The sequence below is a fragment of the Sus scrofa genome, chromosome 13, assembly GCF_054392235.1.
Source record: "Sus scrofa isolate SSC_HxYL_T2T_F1_AM1 chromosome 13, Sscrofa_HxYL_maternal_Yorkshire_Landrace_v2.0, whole genome shotgun sequence".
Lineage (NCBI taxonomy): Eukaryota > Metazoa > Chordata > Mammalia > Artiodactyla > Suidae > Sus > Sus scrofa.
In genome coordinates this window covers 86552504-86576226 of record NC_139395.1, presented here as the reverse complement: position 1 = coordinate 86576226, position 23723 = coordinate 86552504, and the positions used below count along the sequence as shown (strand labels likewise).

At 53.5% G+C, this 23723-nt stretch overlaps 1 protein-coding gene and 1 long non-coding RNA gene across 13 annotated transcripts in view; one reads left to right on the top strand and one right to left on the bottom strand.

Annotated features, from left to right (window-relative positions):
- RAB7A (RAB7A, member RAS oncogene family) overlaps positions 1 to 8162 on the top strand; it is a 76727-nt gene extending 68565 nt beyond the window's left edge. For all 6 annotated transcript variants that reach the window (XM_021069438.2, XM_021069431.2, XM_021069434.2 and 3 more), the window contains 3 exons: positions 1698 to 1916; positions 3182 to 3310; positions 6753 to 8162. In XM_021069438.2, coding sequence (XP_020925097.2) covers positions 1698 to 1916; positions 3182 to 3310; positions 6753 to 6848 — 444 coding nt within the window. In that variant the 3' untranslated portion in view covers positions 6849 to 8162. The remainder of the gene's footprint in view (positions 1 to 1697; positions 1917 to 3181; positions 3311 to 6752) is intronic.
- On the bottom strand, positions 1330 to 23696 carry LOC110256294 (uncharacterized). Of its 7 annotated transcripts, none has more exons than XR_014823898.1 (5): positions 23501 to 23696; positions 18449 to 18530; positions 7992 to 8117; positions 7022 to 7158; positions 1330 to 6002 (listed from the first exon to the last, which is right to left on the bottom strand). It is a non-coding gene; the product is annotated as an uncharacterized LOC110256294 (long non-coding RNA). The 7 variants fall into 7 exon arrangements; XR_002337670.2 differs by lacking the exon at positions 23501 to 23696 and adding an exon at positions 18745 to 23238; XR_014823897.1 differs by lacking the exon at positions 18449 to 18530.
- Positions 23697 to 23723: the final 27 nt, after the last annotated feature.

Genomic DNA, 23723 nt, shown 5'->3' with positions numbered 1-23723 from the left:
GTATTTCCCGGAAAGGGTATGGGCTGCCAGGGGCTGGCTCCCTGCTACCAAGTGTGTGACCCAGCATTGGCCATGTCGCCATGCGCTGAGTGCGGAAGGTCACGTGTGCTGGAGAGAAAGGCTCAGTGGCCTTCTCAGCACTGCCCTCCTCAGAGGGCAGTGACACACAGCCCCTCCCAGCATGCACTCTGAGTGTAGCTTGGCCCGTGTGGTCTGTCTGCTTTATTGGAACTGCCTCTAGGGCTTCGGAAGCTGCCACTCCCAGCTTTCCAGATGGCACTTATGTTTGGGCTCTGTGCCCGTTTGCCATGGTGCTGTTTGAACCAGTCCCCAAGGACAGACCAGCCTTCTGGGTTAGCGCACCGTCTCAGGACTCCTGGAGAGCATCTTGGGAGGTGTTGTGGGCTTTAGGTGTCATGAGCTTGGTAACAGGGAAATGTCAGCCCTGTAGCACAGTCCTGTTGGACTTCCTGCCCTGCTCCGGATACACACCCTCTGACCCAGCGCCATGGCCTCCTTTTGTACGATGAGGCTCTTTCTGCCTGAACTGTAAGGTCAGTCTGTGTGTGGCCAGGGTGGGCAGCTAACATGTCCCCAAGTGCTCTGGGTCTTGGGAGGCAGGGCTGGCTGCCTGAGAGGGGCTTCCCAGAGGAGTGCAGCCCTCCTTTTGCAGAACATGGTTCTGGAGGTTCAAGTGTAGCTGCGCAGTCTGCAGTCCATTTTGGTCTAAACCTTGGGCCTTTGGATAGTTGGCTGCTGATCTGGACATTAAAGGTGGAGTTTATTTGGGTTATGAGAATGGTCCAGATTCTCGTGTAGTTCTGAAGCCCAGTGGTTTCCTGCAAATGGACACTGGATCCACCAGTTGAAGACCCTATCAGCTGGAAGATACTGCCCTCAGCCTCAGACCCTATGGCTCACTGTTGATGGGCTCTGGGGACCTTCCTGGGAACATTGGCTATCTCTCCAGGCCGACTGGGTACTGTTGGGATCTGGGGCATTGATGAAATCCACCCTTGCTCTTGAACCTTGAATGACAACAAATGATGGGAGTTCCTTGAGCTGGTCAGCAGCACCTGGGGCTCCTTTGATCAGAAGTGACCTTCATCTGTTCTGTGGTGATCTCCTTGCCGTTTTCCCCTTACTGTCTCCCCATCTCTGTGTATTTAGGTCTCTCTCTCTGTCTCTTTGTGTGTCCCTGTCTCTACCTCTCCCCATGTCCGTCTCTTACCTGTGTGTTTGTGCTTATCTCTGTCTGTCTGTATCTGTCTCTCTTGGCACTTTTGTTTTGTTTGTTATTTGAGGTGTAATGTAGATAAAACACACTGATTTTCTTTAACAGGTCAGCTTTACATACAGTAAAATACATAGATTTAAATGTACAATTCAGTGAATAATCCCTTCTCCATATTTCATCACCCCCAGAAAGTTCCCATGGGGTACATCTTGTTTATAGTGCAGATTTTACATAAATATCCACCCATGTGACCACCTGGATCAAGATGAAAACTCTCCCAGCACCTCCAGACTTGGGGGTCGGGGGGCGGTGAGGCAGGGGCTCAGGCACACATACCTGCTGTTGGTCGGGTATTTCGGACAGGCTGGTGCTGACATCTGCTTCCCGAATCCCAAAGTGCTGGTCCCTGGAATGCCGAGTTTTCCCACATGCCCCACGAATAAGCCTTTTGTCTCCCCAGATCTGGGACACAGCCGGACAGGAACGGTTCCAGTCTCTTGGCGTGGCCTTCTACAGAGGCGCAGACTGCTGCGTTCTGGTGTTTGATGTGACTGCCCCCAACACATTCAAAACCCTGGATAGCTGGAGAGATGAGTTTCTCATCCAGGCCAGTCCCCGGGATCCCGAAAACTTCCCCTTTGTTGTGTTGGGAAACAAGATCGACCTCGAAAACAGACAGGTGAGTGCTGAAGGTGGTGGAAGGCATTTAGATTATAGCCCCTAAATCATGAAAAGGCTTTCTTTAAAAAGTGGCAGCTACTTTTTGGGTGACTGGTACAGTTTTTAGATTTGCTTAGCAAAAAGCCAGGTGCCTCAAGGATCTGTTGGGCTGGGTGCGCCCCCTTGTGGGGCAGGGGCGGGACCACCACCTAGTTACCTGCCTGCCCAGCCCCAGGCTTCCTGACCTTGGAAAGGTCTTGGCCCCCTGGCAGGGGGGTGCAGTGGCATTCCCTTTCAAGTTATGCCCACAGAGGAGCGAGTCCATTCTGGACTTGCCCATACTGGCTGTCCCTCCTGGCCTAAGGGAAGTGATGTGACTTAAGGCCATGTGGGATTCAGTCTCTGGAACTTAGAGGCAGACCTGATCTGCAGTCCACGTCACGATTGCTAAGTGGGGGATGCTTCTCGAGTGGGCTCTGTCATCTGGCCGGAGTCTTCTGACCTGGAGATGGTGCTGAGAGCTGCTGGCCAGGAGGAACATTCTGGGGACCGCTGTCACTTTCGTGTTCTTTGAGAGCCACCTGCTTCTGAGGGGCTTTTGTGAGTTTGGCACGTTCTATGCCGAGCCTGGAGTGCTGGGGGTGCACTGCCTCCACGCCAGCTGCCTCTGAGGACCAGGGCCAGGAGACCGGCTTACATCCCCACGCTGTCCCTGGCTGACTCTGACCTACTGCCTGTGCCTCTGCACCTCGTTCCCCCATCCCCAGGAGGGGATTAGATATTGTTGTCTTCAGGGCCTGCCTAGGTCTCCACGCATACAAAAGGTCCCTGAGGCTTTGAGTAAGATTGCTCTGGTTTACCTTCAAGTAGCATCTCCCTGGGGACAGAGAGTATGTCTTAATTAGAGCTCGGCTTTCCCATCTTCCCTCAGTAACCTAGTTCTCCTTTCATGCGGAGAATGGGTTGGAGGTGGGGTGGGAGCTGCAGGATTTGGGCCCTTAGGGATGTGGCACAGGTGATATAACCGGTGGTGACAGGGAAAGGGCTTCAGGCCTGACAACCAAGCCTCCAGGTGTTTCCCAAGCTGCAGACCCCCCAAGGTTCCACAGGAGATGAGGCTTTTCTTCATGGGCTGCTGCGTGTTTACTGGGAGCTATGGCTGTAGCCAGGGTGGCAGTGGGCACATAGCCAGCATCTCCTGTGGACGGGGACCACGGCCCTTCTGGGCAGGATAGCAGCCATGCCGGGCAGCCCTGTCTTGAGCACACATGCCTCTCCTTCTAGGTGGCCACGAAGCGGGCGCAGGCCTGGTGCTACAGCAAAAACAACATTCCCTACTTTGAGACCAGCGCCAAGGAGGCCATCAATGTGGAGCAAGCCTTCCAGACGATCGCTCGGAACGCGCTGAAGCAGGTGGGTCTCAGCCCCTGCCTGTCTTTTCCTTACCCTTCTCTCCTAGCTGTCATTATCTGGGACAGTAATGACACGTTCTGCTAAAGCTTTCAGGAAGGATTTGTTGGTCAGTAACTTCAGTGGTGGAGGGCAATGGGGAGGTCAGCTAAGGCTGCCCTTGTCTGACCGGCACCTTTGCAGCTGTTGAAGTTGGGCCTCTAGAGGGCCCTCTTTAGGTTCCTTTTCCTGGTTAGGGAGGGAACTTGAATTCCAGTCCCAACTCTGCCTCTCATTGGATCTGGTTGGGGTTTTGTCTGTTACTTTTACTTTTATTTGCATTTATTTTTTGCGGAATTTATTCCTAGGCTCTAAGTTTTTGTTTCTTCAGTTTCTTCGGGATATCTTGTTCTTCTGGTTTAGAACAGGGTGCTCTTTCTCTGTCAGTGGGGTTGGCGGGGGAGGGGCGGTGCTTCTGGGTGGCTTTGTTGCCCTGCATGTGCTCAGTGACTGGAGAGTGCACACCCGAGCCTTGAGGTTCAGCGCTCTTCTCATTCTGGAGTTTGCGCAATTAAAATTCAGCACTTCCAGAGTTCCCACTGCAGCTCAGCAGGTTATGAACCCACCTAGTATCCATGAGGAATAGGGTTTGATCCCTGGCCTTGTTCAGTGGGTTAAGGACCTGGTGTTGCTATGAGCTGTGGTGTAGGTTGCATAGGAGGCTCAGATCCTGTGTTGCTGTGGCTGTGGTATAGGCCAGCATGTATGGCCCTAAAAAAGCAAAGCAAAAAAAAAATTCAGCACTTCCTTTAATCCACTGACCCTGTGTCCTGTGCTACTGTTTGGCCTCCCACCTCCACCACTGTTAAGACAGAATGGGGGAGTTCCCATCATGGCACAGTGGAAGCAAATCCAACTAGTAACCATGAGATTGCAGGTTCAATCCCTGGCCTCGCTCAGTGAGTTAAGGATCCAGCGTTGCTGTGAGCTGTGGTGTAGGTCGCAAACTCGGCTCAGATCCCAAGTTGATGTGACTGTGGCGTAGGCCAGCAGTAACAGCTCCTATTAGTCCCCTAGCCTGGGAACCTTCATATGCTGCAGGTGTGTCCCTAAAAAGACAAAAAAATATGGAATGGCACACACTGCTTCTGTAAAGTGACAGCTTTGAGATGTTTGGTGGCTTTTCATACCCTTAATGGCCTGGGCAGTTTCACAAGTGCTCCTAAAGTGATTACGAAGATTTGAATGATTTTGTGGGGTTTTTGGGTCAAGTGAATAGTGAGCCATTTTTAGAGGTCGCTGAAGCCACTTAATGGAAAAGGAAGCTGGATCTAGTTTTTATCATATCTGAGCCCCTGCCCCTCCTGCTAACCTTCGGGTGTTAATGGAGGTGAAATGAGGTATACTGACTCTCAGTTGTCCTGAATGATCCCCAGAAAGTTAACCCAGAGCTTGAGTAATTCTAGTCCTTGGATAAAGTTTGCCTGCATTTTCTTGTTTCTTCAGCTGTAAACCGCCGCCCCCCCTGCCCCTGCCAAGTAAGTGATCTCTTGTTGGTATGTGTTAATTGAAGGCTTTTTGGTTCAGCCGCTCTATTGGGGCCGGTGAGTACAGGCATATTCCAGGCCTCATTAGTATCTGTGGGGGTACAAAGCTCAGGGGAGTAAATGGTAAGTGGGAAGGGCCCTGCAGGTCGCTGGCTTCTGGCAGCAAGTTTGCCCAGGCTGTGGTGCTCAGCTGACAGGGCATCTGGACCTGTCAGAATGGGTGGATCCAAGGACTGGGGGCTCCCTGCATCACTGCTGGAGTTTCTCTGAAAGAAAAGTATACCAAGGGACAGCAAAAGTCTGCGAGCCAGTTTTTGTAGATTGTTAGTTTGGCCACTGCATGCCCAAGTTCCTGAGCCAGGGATCTATGCCACAGCCGTGACAGCACTAGGTTGTTAACCCATTGTGCCACCAGGACAACTCCAAGGCATGTGTATTTTTAATGGAGGGTGCCAGTGTTTTCCCCTGGGACAGTAATACTTCACTTCCTACCAGCAGGGGGTTTTCTTTTTTCCTGCCCTGCTAGCAAGCAGTAGGCCTCCCCTGGGGCGGTCCTGACACCGCCCCCTGGTGGGTTTTCTCTGCTACAGCTGGGCTGCCCTGTTCTTGCGAGCACTGATGAATTGAAATTAACTTCACCTGCAATGCAGTGATCCCTACCTCCTTTGGCCATAGAAAAAAATGGAATGCCTTTTTAAATTTCTAGACTTTCCCTGCCTTTTTTGTAGCCAATACTCTGGTACATTTGGGGTCTCTTTTTTGTCTACCCTCCCCTTTCCCGTGTACTCTGACCTCTGGGAAGGCCAGCCTCCCCTGGCTGGTTTTACAATTTTTGGTTGGCTATTGTGGTGCATTTTCCATTTAGACCAAGAGTTTTATTCCAGTTACAATTTTTTCCTTCCTCACCCTCCCCCAAGACACAAGCTTATTGAAAGTCTGACAGGAATTGTTATTATGACAGTTGTATTCATGTGCTCTGGATGCCATAACCGAGACCACAGACTGGGTGGCTGAAGCAAGGCTTATTTTTTTCTCCATTCTAGCGGCCAGTAGTCCATCATTAAGGTGCCACCAAATTCCGTCTCCATTGAGGAAAGTGTTTGCAGAGGGCTCAGGTCGCCAATGGCTGCCAGTAGGTCAGATTGTGTTTTGGGGGCGCTGTAAACATCCTGTAAGGAGACGGTGGTGATTATTATCTTCACGGACTTTGTGACCATACTAGAAAGCATGGACTGGACACTCCGGGGTCAACCCCAGTAGAGCTTTTAATACGTAGGCCTAGAGGTTTGTCAGGCAGTTATGAATGGACCAACTTTAGGTGACTACAAGCACTCCCTGCTTTCTCTCCAAATCCTTGAATGGCTCCTGACACACAGGTAGGTGCTCAGTTTTCCACACCAGGAAGTAGAAAGCTGTTCCTCAGAGGAAACACGCTGCTTGAGCACAAGTGACGGCGCCAGCCACAGCCCTAGCAGATGCTGGGTACGGGTGGAGGGTCTGTGCCTGGCTGGGCTCTGTGTGCAGTGCTGGGGACAGATCCTCCTAAACCTTTGCAAGAAAAAGACCCTAAGTCCAGAAAAATAAGGAGACTGAGAGGGCAGCGAGCACTTGACCCTGGCCCACGTTGCCCCTGGACGTCTGACTCTACATGTCGGCAGAACCTCTGGTCATCCCCTGGCAGCCAGGATGCTCTGACGCAGGGCACCTCGGCTCCGTCTTTCCTGCTCTTGCTGCAGAACTTCCCTCTTCCTCGTGCTTGGCCTTTTCAGGTTGAGCACCTTCTGCCAGAGCCCCCTCTTCGCTGCTGAGCCTGCCCCCGCCCCCTCCCCACTCTGCCCAGCTCAGGCCTGATAGCCAGGCTCTCCGCTGCTGCTGCTGCCCACATGCCCTGAGTAACCAACGGTCTTTCCCTTGCCCAGGAGACGGAGGTGGAGCTCTACAATGAATTCCCTGAACCCATCAAACTGGACAAGAACGACCGGGCCAAGCCCCCGACGGAAACCTGCAGTTGCTGAAGCGACAGTGAGCAGAGCACAGAGTCCTTCACGATCCAAGAACACACTTAGGCCTTCCACCACACGCCCTCCTTCCCCAGAGTCATCTCTCCTTTCCAGCTGCCAAGAGAAACCCCACCCTACTACACCCTCACCCTGCACACACACACACACACACACACACACATACATACCTGACACAGACTCCACGGCACAGGCCCGAGGCGGCTCCATCAGCGTCCCCACAGCAGCCCTCTTGTGGCAGCAGGATGGGCCAGCTGTAGAAACCCCTCCGGTGTGGAGTCGGCATCAGAAGCTTCCTTTTTGTCCACTGGAGAGAGAGAACTGTTTACAGTTAATCTGTGTCTAATTAGTTACCTGATTTTTTTAACCGTCTTGTGGTCTTTTTACCCCCACCCGTCCCCTCCTGTGAAGGCTCCACTTGGGAAGGCTGGTGCCCCATGCTCATTACAGGCTCACACCCAGTCTGTCAGGCTGAGTTTTGTATGTATCTGTTAATGCTTGTTACTTTTAACTAATCAGATCTTTTTACAGTATCCATTTATTATGTAATGCTTCTTAGAAAAGAACCTTATAGTACATGTTAATATATGCAACCAATTAAAATGTATAAATTAGTGTAAGAAATTCTTGGATTATGTGTTTAAGTCCTGTAATGCAGGTGTAAAGATGGAGGGTTGAGCCCTGTCTGGATTACAGAGTGTTTAGCAACTCCGAATTCAGAAATCCAGCTGGAGGCAGTATTCTGTACAGTAGACATGAGAATTATGTACGCCTTTTATCAAAGACTTAAGAGCCAAAAAGCTTTTCATCTCTCCAGGGGGAAAACTGTCCAGTTCCTTCTGTATCTAAATTTTCCACAAGGTTGATTTGCATAATACAGTGTGTGTGCAATGGAGAAATGACTGTTGTTTGTTTTGGAACTTAAAACTCCCATTTTTCCTTTTTCCCCACCCTGCTCCACGCTTTGAAACTCCCCTATTAGATCAGTGTCCCACCTACACGCGGGAAAGGAAAGTCCTAACAGATCTGTCCTGGTGATCTTACCTTTGTTCTAGAAGGCGCTCCTTTCAGGGTTGTGGTCCTTAGGTTAGCAAACCCTTCTTTTCCCCACCGCCTCCCAGTATTGCCCGCCAGGATTACCCTGTTTCTTTGGTGTGGAGCCGGGCAATTCTGGCCTCCCTGGGATCCGCCCCTGCGTTGTAGCTTGCTTAACGGAGCACGTCCCTTCTCCATGGGCCTGCATTCAAGGGTGTGGGCCAGGTTCTTCTGTAAAGAGATGAACGTGATGCCAATAAAATGTAACAAGAACAAGATGGTCTGTCTTCGCCCTTTTTTCCTTCCTCCAGACTGTGGCTCAGGAGAGACCTCGTTAAGGAGTCCTAGCCAGTGCCTTTCATCAAGCAAGAGTCCCCAAACCAAACATTGACCCTTGTCATGTTGAGCCGGCATCTATATTTCACCTTGAGGCTATCATCCTGTCACTGACAATTGTCCTGATTTTGAACTGCCCTTTGACCCTGGCCTTGTTCAGACCTCTGGTGACTTTCATCCTCATGCCAACCAGTGTTCTGACCATGTCTTAGCCTCAGATTTGACCTGACCTTGAACTTTACCTTAATTCTTTGCAATTCTTACCTCTTCCTGACACTAATAATATTACCTTGAACCAGCCCAACTTTAAAGTGAATTTGAATTAGTTTTGTTATGAATCCTAAGTCTGATTGTAGCCTTTGTTTTGAATTTGACCTTGACCACTGCTCTAACTCTTCACACCTTGACACTGACAAAATTACTTTCTCTTCATAGTGATCTTGCACATTTTCTGCTGATAGTGACCTTTTTTTTTTTTTTTTGTCGTCTAGGGCCGCTCCTGCAGCATATGGAGATTCCCAGGCTAGGGGTCTAATCGGAGTTGTAGCCACTGGCCTACGCCAGAGCCACAGCAACAAGGGATCCGAGCCTCATCTGCAGCCTCCACCACAGCTCACGGCAATGCCAGATCCTTAACCCACTGAGCGAGGCCAGGGATCGAATCCTCAACCTCATGGTTCCTAGTCGGATTCGCTAACCACTGAGCCACGACGGGAACTCCTGACCTATTCATAGCTTTACCTTAATCCTGATTATTTTGTGTGTGTGGTTTTAGGGCCACACCTACGGCACATGGAAGTTCCTGGGCTAGGGATCAAATTGGAGCTGCAGCTGCCAGCATACACCAGAGCCACTTGGGATTTGAGCCACATCTGTGATCTGCACCACAGCTCATGGCAACGCTAGATCCTTAACCCACTGAGCAGGCCAGGGATCAAACCCACATCCTCATGGACACCGGTCAGATTGCTTACTGCTGAGCCATGACAGGAACTCCACCTTAATCCTGATCTTAACCAGCCTTTGGACACAGACCCTCCTCCATACTTTGAGCCACCCCAACCCTGAAATCATCATTAAAATTGACCTGAATCCTGACTGAATCCTTGTCCTCACTCTTCCCTCCATCGTGACATGACTGTGGACCTGCCACACCCTGAGCTTGATCATGAGGCTGACTCTGACCCTGCCCGACAAGCCTGCCCTCGGGTGATTTCTGGGATGCGTCCTGCTCCTTTGCTAGGGCAGCTATTACGCTCACCACAGCCTGGGCAGTTTAAACTGCACGTTCTAGCTCTGGAGGCTAGAAGTCCAAGATGAAAGCAGAATGGCTCTTTCTGGGGCCGCTCTCCTCGGCTTGTAGATGGCCCTCTCCCCTGCATCCTCACACAGTTGTTCCTTCCATGCCACCTTGTCCTAATTTCTCCTTGGAGGACACCAGCCATACCATTAGCATGCCTCTTGACAGTCCCAGTCTTAGGACAGAGGTTAACACTCCAACGTGTGTGTTCAGAGTGGACCCAGTTCAGCACCCAGCATATCCTGTCTACATGCTATTTCTTAGAAATGGATAATGTCAGGTTTCCCTTTGCTGACTTGTTTTAGGCCTTAAAAATCTTCTGTTAACTATCCTTTGTGAGAGATTGAAACAAGTTAAGCACTTGCCTCAAGTTGGGTTGGCACAAGTGCCCTTTCTCTCAAGCCTGTTGTGTACTGGAATCAGCTGAGGGCCTGAACATTTCCCCCCCACACACACACACACGTACTAGGCTTTACGGTGCTAGGCTAGGGGCCCAGCTGCCTTTTAAAACCTCTCCAGATGATTTCAGTGTGCAGCCAGCATTGAACTGGTGTAAAAATGTTTCTAGCTGTTTTACAGGCTACACTATGTGTAAGGCTCCCTGCTGGTTCCCAAGAGAAGATGTTGCCTTAAAAAATTTGGTCTTAGGTACACACTGTTGCCCCCACCACCACTAGGCTTCTTTCCTGCCTGCTTCCCTGCACACATCCCACCAGCATTTAATTGGAAGACACCACACAAAGCTGTTTTCCAGCTGCCCACACTGATCGCTAGCTGAGGACCTACTGTGTTTCACACCCGCCTGCCTGGCTCCCAGGGCAGCTCTGCTGGGGGCTCAGTCCATTCCTTCCGCCACCAGCTTCCACCCTGCCAGTGTCAGCACGGCCCACCACATGCTTCCCTCTGACTAGAGTCCTGCCTCAGTTGGTGCTTCGGGGCGAAAGGTGCCCCATTTACTGAGTCTCCAGGAGAAGTGGGGCCGCAGGGTGGGTGCCCCCAGGTCCTGCCTACTCTGCACCGGGGGCGGGGGGGGGCACTTAAGGGTGTAATAAACGCCTGGCTCGGGAAGAAAAGACCCCCTGGGAGGGGCTGGTGACTGACGTGGTGGTGGCCACAGTCGGGTCTGTATCTGTTGCTTCTGAGTGTGGCTGTCAGTTGGAAAAGTACCCTGGCTCTCTCCAGTCCTCCCTCTGAGCCTGGAAAGGACCCTCAGGGCCTCTCGCTCCTTGTCCTGAGGGGGTCAGTCCTGGTCATCCTGGATCACCACATCCCACGTGTCCTTGATTCTCTGGCTGTTTTCCGCAGAAACAAGGGGACCACTGAAGCTTATTACACACTATGGCCAAGTGGACTGTATTTCTGGGTTGCAAGGATGACTCGACAGAGGAGAGTCTATCCATACACTGCATTTACAGAATGACAAAAACCAACCTGACCATCTCAGTTGCAGAAAAAGCACCTGAAAAAAATTCAAACTAAAAAAATCTCCTGCAGAGGAAACCAGGAACAAACGGCAACCTACTAAATGGGCTGATAAGGGCTTAATAACCAAAATATATAAAGAACTCCTACAACTCAATAGCAGACAAATGATCCAACTTTTTTTAAAAAAGGGCAAAGGACCTGAATAAATGTTTTCCCAAAGAAGACACACACAATCTGCAGCTACAGGGAAAGGTGCTCACTCACCATCAGGAAACACACATCAAACCACAACAGGTGTCACTTCACACTTGGTACAGTGGTGGTTTATCAAGGATAAGAAACAAGTGATGATGAGGAGGAGAAAAAAGAACCGTTGTGCACTGTTGGTGGGAATGGGAATCTGGAGTTTCCTCAAAAAAAAGTAGAGCTACTCAACATGTGCTGCAGTTCCTAAGGAACCCAATGCTGAACCGTGCAGTCAGCCTGCTCTGGGTCGGGTTTCCTACATAGCAGAGCAGCTTCCTCGCTGCCATCTCTTCTAACCCATCCCTCGACGAAAGCATTTGTGAAAAAGTAGAGCAGAAAAGTTAAAAATAGAACTAACAGGAGTTCCTACTGTGGCACAGCAGATTAAGGATTCAGCACTGCTGCAGCTGCCGCTCAGAATGGATGACCCAGGAACATCCATATGCTGCGGGTGTGGCCAAAAAAAAAAAAAACAAAAAAACAAAAAAAACCAGAACTGCCAACTGATCCAGCAATTTTACTACTCAGTATTTATCCAAAAGAAATGAAAACAACTCAAAAAGATATCTACACCCCCATGTTCATTGCAGCACCATTTACAAGAGCCAAAGACGTGGAAGCAACCTCAGTGCCCATAGACAGAGGAATGGATAAAGGTGTGGTACATATATACTGCCATAAACAAAAAAATCCTGACATTTATGATAACAGGGACAAACTTTAGGACAGGATGCTAAGAGAAGTCAGAGAAAGACATGGAATCTAAAACTAAATAAACCAAGGAGGTGCCCATTGTGGCGCAGAGGTTACAAACCTGACTAGTATCCATGAAGATGTGGGTTCATTCCCTGGCCTTGCTGTGGCATAGGCCAGCAGCTGCAGCTCAGATTCAACCCTTAGCCACAGTTGTGGCCCTAAAAAGTACAGTAAAAATAAATAAACCAAACTCATAGATACTAAGGACAGATTGGTGGCTACCAGAGGTAGGAGTGAGGGATAAAATGGGTGAAATGAGTCAAAAGAGAAGAACATCGGAGTTCCCATCGTGACTCAGTGGTTAATGAATCTGACTAGGAACCATGAGTTTGTGGGTTCGATCCCTGGCCTCACTCAGTGGGTTAAGGATCTGGCATTGCCGTGAGCTGTTGTGTAGGTAGCAGACGAGGCTCGGATCTGGTGTTGCTGTGGCTCTGGAGTAGGCTGGCAGCAACAGCTCTGATTGGACCCCTAGCCTGGGAACCCCATATGCCGCGGGAGCAGCCCTAGAAAAGACAAAAAAAAAAAAAAGAGTGAAGAACATCCAGTTACAAAACTGGCCCTGGAAATGTAACATACAGCGTGGTGACTTATAGCTAATAATACTGTATCGTATATTTGAAAGTTGCTAATGTTACCGAATGAAGGTATCTTACCTGATGCGCCACAAGCCAAACGGTGAGATGCTGGGTTTGCAACATATCAAGCAGAAAGAACAACAAACTACAAAATGACCTCCCTCGGGCCGGGGGCTCAGGGATTTATGGGACGGGGTGGGCCTGTGGGGGCGTGAGTGCATGGGACAAGGTGATTGGGAAAAGGTGCAATAACTGCAGTTCTGCACAGGTGGAATTAAACTTCGGGCCTCCTCAGGCTCAAAGGTCACCCACTGGCGCATGCCCATTCGGAGGGTCAGGGTCCTATCTAGCCTTAACCAGCTCAGCTCACTTAGAGGCAGCTGACTCCCAAGGTTCTGGAAAACAACCCCTGCTGTTTGGAGGACTGGCAAGTCTCCTTGTAACAACAGTTCAACGAGCTTGATGAATCAAGGCAGGTTACAGGTGAAATGCATTTTAATGGATCACCTACCATTTCACTAAGAGAGAAGAAAAAACTTTTTTGTAGCTCTGTATGGTGACAGATGTTAACTACACTTACTGTGGTGATCATTTCTTAACATACATAACCATCGAAGCATGCTGAACACCACTGGGAGCCCTTGGGCCACAGGGCACCATTTCCACTCTCCAGGGGAGCCAGATGGAAATCCTCATGCCTGTCAACTCTACCTCAGTACAGCTGTCAGAAAAAAAAACCCTCAGGCCTGGGCCCTACCTTTAGTGCTATGGAGTAACGGTTCCGGAGCAGGCCTGCTACTTTTTATTTTATTTTGATTTTTTATTTTTTTTGTCTTTTTGCTATTTCTTTGGGCCGCTCCCACGGCATATGGAGTTTCCCAGGCTAGGGGTCGAATCGGAGCTGTAGTCACCAGCCTACACCACAGCCACAGCAATGCCAGATCCGAGCTGCGTCTGCAACCTACACTACAGCTCACGGCAACGCCGGATGGTTAACCCACTGAGCAAGGGCAGGGACCGAACCCGCAACCTCATGGTTCCTAGTCAGATTCGTTAACCACTGTGCCACGATGGGAACTCCCTGCTACTTTTTAAAGCTCACCAGGTGACTGCGTGTGTAGCTTAGGACGAGGACCAACACTCTGCATTGCGCCCTATCAGCAGAGGCCTTTGGCTTGAGGCTCCTTACAGAACCGGGAAAGGAGCTAGACTCACTGTGTCCCCGCGCCCACAGCCCTGCAAGATGACAGATTGGCAAGAGACAAGTATTAGAAGGCCCAGAGACTTGGTTCTATTTCTGCTTTATGTGTTCTAGGAAAGGGGAACAGAGCAAGCCCTGTCTTTTTTTTTTTTTTTGGTCTTTTTGCCTTTTCTAGGGCTGCTTCCTCGGCATATGGAGATTCCCAGGCTAGGGATCCAATCAGAGCCGTAGCCACCGGCCTACGCCAGAGCCACAGCAACGCTGGATCTGAGCTACGTCTCCAACCTACACCACAGCAATGCCGGATCCTCAACCCGCTGAGCAAGGCCAGGGATTGAACTCGCAACCTCATGGTTCCTAGTCGGATTCGTTAACCACTGCGCCACGACGGGAACTCCAAGCGCTGGCCTTTCTTAGTCAAGGTCTGAAGTCTTCGATCTGCTCTTCTCACTCCTGTTATTGTGTGCATAGGAATGTGGCCCCTGGAGGAAGCCACACCTGGATCCAGAGGGGGTGTGGGCTCCCCAGAACAATGGAACCCTGAGCTGACCAGAGCAGAGCGCCAGAGCAGAGTGCTGGGTCATGGACAAGCTGGGAGAAGGCTGTGAGGGTCACAGTCAGCCAGTGAGCCTCTGTGGCACCAGCCTCAAGCAGAGCAGGGTGTCCAGGGGGTGCACACACAGCAGGCTTAGTGGATTTCCCATCAAACCCTAGGCAGACAGGACTGAAAGTGCACTCAGGTCCAGGATTGCTAACTGGGCAGGCCAACCCTGAGCTGCATAAATGCTTTGTTTCATTCCTTGCAAATTTTTTTTTAATCTGAATTTTGAATACCCCAATGGTTAAAGAACAGAACAAGAGATTACATACTAAAAAACATCATTCAGAGTTCCCGTCATGGTGCAGCGGAAACGAATTCGACTAGGAACCATGAGGTTGCGGGTTCAATCCCTGGCCTTGTTCAGTGGGTTAAGGATCCAGTGTTGCCCTGAGCTGTGGTGTAGGTTGCAGACGTGGCTCAGATCTGGCATTGCTGTGGCTGTGGTATAGGCTGGCAGCAACAGCTCTGATTAGACCCCTAGCCTGGGAACCTCCATATGCTGCGGGTGTGGCCCTAAAGAAGTCAAAAGACAAGAAAACAAAACAAAACAAAAACCCAGAAAACCGTCATTTTCCACTTCTCTTCAGAGTGTCCTGTAGCCCTGGGCCTACCATCTGCCTGGCATAGCAGTGGGGGCTGCTCTCAGCTATCCCATTACCAGTCCCTCACAAACCACCTCTTCATTTACCTCTTCTACCTGGCCAGGTAGCCCTGTGACTTTGTGGACTCTGGTACAGACAAAATCAATGCTTGTGTCTTCTCTTCTGTTTGGTTATTTTTTGGCTTTCCTGGGACAAAATGTGAGCATCAAAGCATCCCAGACAGAGGAACAGGCAGGATGGACAGGAAAAGCACCAAGGTAGGGACTGTGGTGGTGGTTTTATGATCTGGTAAGTCTGGGAAGCTCTGCTCCCCGGTGACCGAGTTAAGCACAGGGGCTGGTGGCCTGGATTCCTGAGACCCACAGACCAGCAGGTGCCAACTGCACAGGACTTGAAGGCCCAGCAGGAAGTCAGTGAGAACCAGACAAAAGGTCACCTCTAGAAGCCAGCTCTGCTGGTTTGTGCTGTGGCAAGTCAAGTGGTACCAGCTGTCACTTGGCCAGATGACCAAAGTCAGCTTTCACGTCAGCCCGACCCACATCTGTCCGTGGACATCGGATAATCTGTGCAGGGGTCTCCTCGGCAGGCTTCGAGGTGACCTGGCCTGAGGAGGGAGGGAGCACGAGGATCGAGGATGTTCTTTGAGCCTCCGGGGCAGAAAGCCTGGCAGAGAGCTTCTGCGACAGCCTGGCCAGGATGTGGGGGTATCTAATCCCCAAAGCAGTAAGACCTCCCTTGGGGGAGGACGGTCCACCTCAGACCTGAGCCTCCTTCAGCGCGGACCCGCGGGGCAAGTTATCAGGGGGCTCTGGGCCAAGGCGACGGCACCCAAGGGGCCTAACTCAAGGCTTGGGACGGTTGCTTCCCCAAACCCGGCCCCCTGCATCGCGCCTAAGACGCCCCACGTTAAGCAGAGCCCCCACGGCCCTTCCTCCCTGGGCCGGGCAGGCGCGTAAACGCGCTCCTCGGGGCCCCGCAGCGGTTGGCGGTTGGGAGGCAGGCGCGCGCGGTCTCCGTGGAGACGGGGCGGGGCCTCGGGCGGCCGCGCGCCCAACGCCCGCCTGCGATCCCGCCGCAGCTGCTCCTGTTGGCGCTGAAGCAGAGACGACCGTCCCTCCAGTACAACCCCGGGGGCCTTTCCCGTTAGGTCCCCAGGGCGACTGACTTGGGTCTTTGTCGTTCCTCAGCCTAGGGCCGAAATTTTGTCCTGCCCGTCCCCGCTCCCAGGACGGAAAGCTGACCCCAAGACCACCTCCTCTGGAGTCTGTCCATGAGCAGAGCTGGGGGTGGTGGTGGGGGCAGGGGCTAGTCTGTCTTTGACTGAAATGCTTGCTGCTCCACTGGGAACGGAAGTCGCGGGAGGCAGCCGCGACTGCTCCTTTGGGCAGAGACCCGGCCGAATCTCTGTACCCCATTTCTAACTCGATTATTCAAACAAATGTTTATTGAGCATCTACTGTGTGCCAAGTACAGGCAACTCAGAGACCCAAAAGCCAGACAAGCTGACTTCAGGTGGGGAGGAGAAACTAGGATATAAGTGCAAAAACACAAGTAGGGATAAGTGCTTTGAAGGAAAACATGCAAAAATGATGGTGAAAGGTGGGGGTGGGGTAACCCTACTTGGGGGGCTTCCCAGAGGAGATGGAATTACCCTGACTAAGGACCAGACCTATGAATCTGCAAAGAGAGGGAACAGCAGCAAAAGGGCACTGGGGGAGTGGGCCAGCACTTGGGGGGACAGGAAAACAGCTGGGAATGTGGGGAGTCATTTGGATTTTATTCTAAGTGTGACGGGAGCGGGCCATCATACTTCTGTTTGAGGAGGAGTGGGTGGGTCCAATGGGGACTTCGAAAAAACCTCCACTTTTGTGAAGATCTGGCAACAGGGGAGACCCACTCAGGCTTTCTTATCTTCTGGGGCAGATGGTGCCAAATGAGCAGGTGCAGAATGCGGTTGACAGACCAGCACTCAGTCCCTCTGGCTGTCCAGCAGCACGGAAGCATGGCTGTGGGGCCCTGGACCAAGTGGACAATCTTCTGATGGGTGGTTTTCTGCACCCAGACAAGGCTGGTGCTTGGCCGTGGCCTTGCTGTCCCCTCCCCATGCCTGGCTAACTGGACAGATGAGGGGTCAGGAGCACTGGACTGGGAATCAGACTTGGAGCGCAATCCATACACAGCGGGGGGAACTGCCTCTTCTCTGGATCTTGGTTTCTCCATGTGTCAGGGGCAGGCCAGATGGGACACCAGGCCTAGGTCTAAGGATCCTTGCCAGGCCACCCATCGACAGCCCCAAAGTGTACCTCCAGGGCCACTGTTTTCAGGAATATCCGAATAAAGGAAGGGAGCTCATTTTGGAGCGCCATTTATGTCAGGTGCTAGATTAGGTGCTGGTTTGGTGGTTCCCCCTCTTCACAAATATAATTGAGTCCTGACAAGGGTGCAGGAGTTAGATTCCCTTCTAGATTCTCATCATTCGATGCTACACAAGACAGACAAGGTCTTGGGAGTGGGGGACAGGTAAAATTAAAATAAGGGACAATTAAAATAAGGGACAATTTAGTTAAGAGCAGACTTATGAGAAAAGGAATCAGGATGACAGGACGAGGGGGCTTGATGGAATCAGGCGCCAGGGGTGAGTGGGTGCATGAGGGCAGCATGGGGGTGCCTGGCGGGGTCGGGGGCAAGAGCAACAGGAGATAAAGTCGAAGAGGTCAGCAGGACCTGGATGCTGAAGGCCCATCCTGGAGCCCTGGGGGGTCTGGAGCAAGAGAGGCCCAGAACTCAGTTCACATCTTCAAAGGGGAGGAAGCAGGGGCCCAGGAAGGGGGGACAGCAACAGGGCCCAGCCCACCAGGTGCCAGATAGCGGCATTTGGTGAGCAGAACAGGCCTCTTCTCAGGAGGGGGCTTCTGGGGTAGCGGATATTTCATTCCTGACTAGAATTTCCGGACCCCCAGGACTGGGCGAGCAACCACTCTGAGGCCAGCTCCAGAGAGCCCAGGCCCAGAAGGCTCCCAGGTGCAGGGGGGGCTGGCACTGGCCAAGCCTGGCCTGGGTTTGACTCCCATCTCATTCATTCAACAAATATTTATTGAGGGCCTACTATGTGCCAAGCCCTGTGCAGCAGTGGGTTAGACAGGGTCCCTGCTCTAGTGGAGGCGACAGGCATGACACAGGTCTCAGAAAGTGGTAACTGGTATAAAATGAAGGACAGGAACGTGGGGGTGGCTCGTTGAAATGATACAAACAGCAAATGCTTTGTGGACTTTTTCCGGGGCGGGGGTCACTGGGAACCTTAATCTCTCTGCGGCCTCCGGTTTCCTCATCAGGATGGTGGAGGTGAACATGCAGCTCAGGCCCCCAGGATCGCTGGGTTCCTGGCAGGCGGGCAGGCTGCTCTTGATCCCTCTATGGCTTTCCATCCCTCCCCAGGAAGAACGTCTCCACAAACTGAGGCTGCTTGTGAGAAAGGGAGATAAAGCCAAGATTCCTTGGCCTGCAGGCGGCCACCCACCTGCCCTGCAGGACACTGGAAGATGGCTTCTCTGTCAGGTTTTGTTCTGGTCACCAGGCCTCTCCCAGGCTCCCAGGGGCTTCTGGAGAAGAGGTGTCAAGCTCTACCACAGCCTGAGGCTGGAGACAGTTCTGGCCTTGCCACCGCCCCCGCCACACACACCCCACCAGCTCCCTCCCCAGGCACATGGGCAGGCCAGCCCTGGGCCCAGGAGACAGCTTCTCTTGGGCTACAAGAGTCACTGGCTCCCTGTCCGAGAAACTTGCCCCCCCCCCACAGTCCCCAGTGCCACTAACCTCCACTGTTCCCCTCATCGCAACGCAGTTACTGGAGGACAGCACCTTGCGTCCCATCCCCCCACACCTGGCCCAGGCATCTGAGCTGGAGGCTTCTGTTGGGAAGTGAGGTTAGAGCCGCAGAGCCAGACTGTGAAGGGGGCAGGAAGCCACGGCCCTTTGAATCCCCAAAAGGCTGGTGACTGAAGCTCAGAAAAGATGAGGGGTCAGCCGCCTCAGGCAGCAGCCAGGTCACTGAGAGGAGAGTGATGGTAGCACCTGAAAGGGGGGAGAGCACAGGTGCAGTGACAAAACCTAGTGGGATGAGCACTGGTAGGGGTACGGGGAGGCAGGCAGCCCAATTGGAGGGCACAGAGTGAATCCTGCCACCATTCCTGTCAGCGAATTAACCTGAGCAACAGCCCTGCTACAGCTGTTCAGAAGGACAGGCCATCTGGACGTGGCCAGGGTGTCCAGAGTTAGCATCACGCAGCTCCCACCAAGTGAGCCACCCGGGCCAAGGTGGGGGCTTTGTCTCCATTTGACATCCTCCTAGGAGTAACTTTCTGGAGAAAAAATGACCTGGCTTTTAAAGAATGAAAGGAATGGGAATTAAAAGGCCTGGAGAAGGGCAGCATGACTCACCGAGCGCAGGGCCTCTGCTCTGCCTAGAGCCTGCCACCCCAGCTCTGGGAGAAGGCAGAGGCAGGTGGTAGGACCCTCGCTGGAGATGCGCTACCTGCTCACATCCAAAGAGATGGTTCCGATCTATGAATGGCATCTGCTCTCAGCGTGGCCGGCCCACCTCTAGGCTGGGGATTGTTACCCACGGTCCTAAGCCGTGGTCCCCAGCACTTAGCACTAGGCCGTGGCAAGTCCCGCTGAGGTCCGGTCCTTCCGCACCAAGCAGCACTTAAGTCTGTTCTTTACAAACCGCTGAAGCACAGCAGCACTGGAGGCGCCTGCGCACAGACTGCGTGGGGGACCCCACAGGGAAGGGCAGGTGGGCGGGGCCTCCAGTCTCCCTCCGCGGACCCCTGGAACGCAGGGCATTTCAGCCCACGTCCCAGCTGCGCAGGGCATCTCAGCCCAAGTTCCACCACCGCTCAGCCTCAGCATCAACTCGTCCACTCCTTTGATCTCGGCTCGTCAGACCCCCGCCCCTAGGAGCTGCCGCAGGTCCTGGGATGGGGGGGCGGGGAGCGAGGGGCCAGAGGCCCTCCCAAATCCCCATTCACGGCTTCACAATACACATTTGCATCTTAAAGGCAACCTTTCCCACAGTCTCCGTCTAGTGAATTCCCCTTTGTCTCCCCTTAATACTGAAAAGCACTTAATGCCTCTTATTTACATTTTAACCCTCAAACTGGGCCTGCCTCCTCTTCCGAGCTCAGGCCAAGGCTGGTGCCAGCCTCTGTTTAAAACAGATTCTGGAGAGACAGACCCTTTGGCCTCCTTAACTGTTACCCCAGCAGCCAGGAGCCAACTGGGCCTTTCTCACACAAGGGGCTAGTGACCCCACAGCCCCTCTCAGCCTCCATCCCAGGGCTTTCCCGCCAGATTACAGGTACCTCGTCTGCCCTTTTGTGCACACACTCATTTTACGGAGGGTCACACTGAGTCTGCTCAGAGTCCAGGGCATTTGTGGGAGAGCCAGAGTCCAAGGCAAACCAGGAGATCCTGACTCCCAGGCTCCCTCCCTGCGGTTGCTGAGCAGGGTACCCAGGGTTGGGGGCTGGCAAAGGAGCAAGGCAGACCCAGCTCTGCACTTGGCAAAGTAGGATGAGATGATGATGGGTGCTATGAAGAAAAGAAAGCAGGGTGATGGGACAGGAATCCCAGGGTGGTCTCTGGGCCCCACGGCCTGGAGGCTCCTGAGTAAAAGGAGCCAGACCACAGACTCAGGTGGCAGCCCTGGTGTGTGTGAGGAGCAAAAAAGGCCAGTGTGGCAGCACTCCACTGCTGTGCCGAGAGGCCGGAGGCTTGGGGAGAAGTGGCTGGCAGAGCAGGGAGAGGGAAGCAGAAATCAGGCAGGAACCTGTGCTTTCTGGCTCAAATCATCTGTGGAAGTCCCAGGCACTTTTTAGACACCCCATTGGAAAGGGGGATGGCATCTGCCAGTCAAGAGAGAGGGTGGGGCGTCACCAGTGTATGGATGGTATTTGGAGCCCCAGGACTGGAGAAGCTGGCTGAGGGAGAGAGGACTGGCCCAGGGTCTGCCCTCCCGGCCCTGGGGAAGAACTGTCCCTCTCTGTCAGGCCCTGACCGATTCCAGATGTGCCTTTTTCGTCATTTTTCCATTGGCCACACAAGGCCTCCCCTACATGTGGCGTCCTTAGAAGGTGGCAGGGGGCCTAACTGGGAGTGTGTGCCTCAAGGGCATCCCTTAAGGCCTCAGGAACCCATGCTAGAGTCCTGGAGAACTAGACAAAGCCACTACTTGCCCCTCCAGGCTGTCTCCTCATCTGTATAATGAGACCAGTGGCACGAAATCACTTGGTACCAAACAGCCCCCAAAGCCTAGAGCGAGTCTCCCTGAGCCCCAGGCCACAGAGCCACAGGCAGCTCCCACCACCACCGCTGGCAGGCCAAGGAGCCCCCTAGGGCTGGTGCGGACTCCACCTCTTCTGAGCTCTTCTCTCCCAGGTACAGCCAGGCCTTCCCCAGGTGGAGAGCTGTCACCCGGCTCCATGATTGCCTCTGACCAGCAGCTCCAGCCCCTGATCAGCTGCAGGGCCTGCTACTTAGGCCCCGCCCCTTCTGCACTCCACCCAGGTTGAATAAGATTTTCTAAAGGGAAATCTGAAATCTAGACTGCATTTTAATCTGAAATGGCCCGATTTTTTAATCCTGGAACAATGTAGATTTGTGTAAAACCCTGGGCCCTGGGTGAGACAGGCAGAGTGTCTCAGAAGCTGGAAGCTGGCCAGTCTGCCCTGAGGATCAACCAGCTTTCTGAGTGGGCTGCAAGTGACAGACGAGCCCTTCTTTCTTGAAACTCTCTCCTCCTCGACTTCCACAACACCAGCCATGCCTGGTCTACCCCTTCCTCTCTGACCGTTCTTCCTCAGTCTCCAAAGGATCAGCCTTCTTTTCTGCCACTCCCACGTCCACCTTCTCCCCCCCTCACCCAGCCTGCTGCTGCGGCCAGCTCCAGATTCACATTTCCAGCGACCTGCTCCCCCAGGGTGGCAGGACAGGTTTCAATACCGGGTGCCCTCGGGAACATCATCCTCTACTCTCCCTTTGATCTTGCAGAGACCCAACCTGGAACCCCATCCCTGCTCCACCTCTATGTAACTTGGTCCACCTGTTGCCCACTCCTAGGAGCAGACCCCCCCAGGGGGCACAGCAACTATATCTTGCTGCTTCTCTCTCCTTAGGCCCCAGGCTGTACATACCATGCATCTTCCCTCTGCTCCCCAGTGCCCCCCAGGGCTCAGATCTCAAAGAGCCACCCCCCTCGCTGTTAGGAAATTCAGATGGTCTTTTGTCACCTGGGCTGAGATCTCAAGCCCTCCAGATTTTCCAGGCCCTGCCAGGACAGCCACTGAGGGGTCCTCCTTCCTGGGAGAGGGCTTGGCCTTCCCTGCAGGAACTTAGGCTGCGATCCATCCTCCCTCTCCTACAGGGTGAAAGCTCTGCTCCCCGGGGGGCGCAAAGCCCTTCTGTGACTCTCTCAAAACCCCCACCAGCCTCACCTTTCTAGCCTCAATTTCCTCCTCTCCTGGGGCCTTATTCCCTAGCCCTTCGTAGGGGAAAAGGGAGCCAGGCAACTGCTATGACGCTCAGCAGGGCCGGCGGGGCCAGAAGCCGGAAACGCATTCCCCTTTATTGGACCTCACCGCCTCCCGCTCTTCTCACCCTCAGAGCCCTAATCCACTCTATGCTCGGGCCTCGGCGCACTGTTTATTGTCGCCCTTGCCATGGCCCCAAGATTTGGGCCTAAATCACCACTCCAGAGGGATCCGCCCTCCTCCGGAAGCTGGTCCCTGCGGTCTCAGCTCTCCGAGTAGAGGCTCCTCTGGCTATGAGAAAGACGGTCCAGCACTTCCTCCTCACCCCCAATACTGGATCCAGTGGCAGGACCACCAGATTTGCACAAGCCTGCGCGGAGGACTTAGCCTGGTACCCAGAGAGGAGACCCCGGCTCTCAACTGCGTTCCCCAAGAGGGAGAGGGGTGTGGCCCAGAACGGGAGCAGTTCCCCTCCCCCATCCTCTCCGGGAACAGTTCTGGGGGCCGCAGCCTTCCCCTCGCTCACCCAGAGGCCGCCATTTGGCTTTAGGGGGAATGGTGGAAGCTACTTACACACCACACAATGGGGCACTTGTAGCATCAGCGGCGCCAGCGGCCAGGAGGTGGGGGGACGGGACAGCTACGTCCCAAGAGAAGCACCTGCGGTCCTCCCCGCTTCTTCCCGCAACGTACCCAGGCCCCCGAGGCCTAACAAGACCGGAGGCGCGGAGACGGAGGGCGCCTGCATCCGTTCTCCCCTAGGACTCGGGCGGAGACCGCCCTCCTAGACGTCCCATCTCCCTCCACACTGCCCCAGCCGACCGCGCGAGGGCGTGCCCTGTGTTAGTTCGAACAAATTAAAGCGCGTCCAGCAGGCAGGCCCGGGGCCCCCTGGACGCGGTCTGGGCTTGGGGACCTGTGGCGCACTCTTGGCTGCCGTCCGCCGAGCTCTGGACCGCGGGGCTTGCCGCGGGGCCCGCGCTATTCGCCCTGAAAGTGGGTGCCCCCCTCCTCTCGTGCTCCGGCAGCCTAGGGCTCACCCCTCAGTTCCCCTCTGCCGAGCGCTCCCTGGGCGTAAGCCGTCTCTCCGCTGCGCCTCGAGCTCGGGCCCTGTCCTGGGCGCACCGCGGCGGGCGCGGCGGCGCGGGGGAGGCGTTGTTTGAGAAGCCAGCGGACGGGGAAGGGGCTCCAAGAAGCACAAGTTGGCGCTGGCCCCGGACCAGGCTGTTGTTGTTCTCAACGTGGTCCGCCGTGGAGCCATAA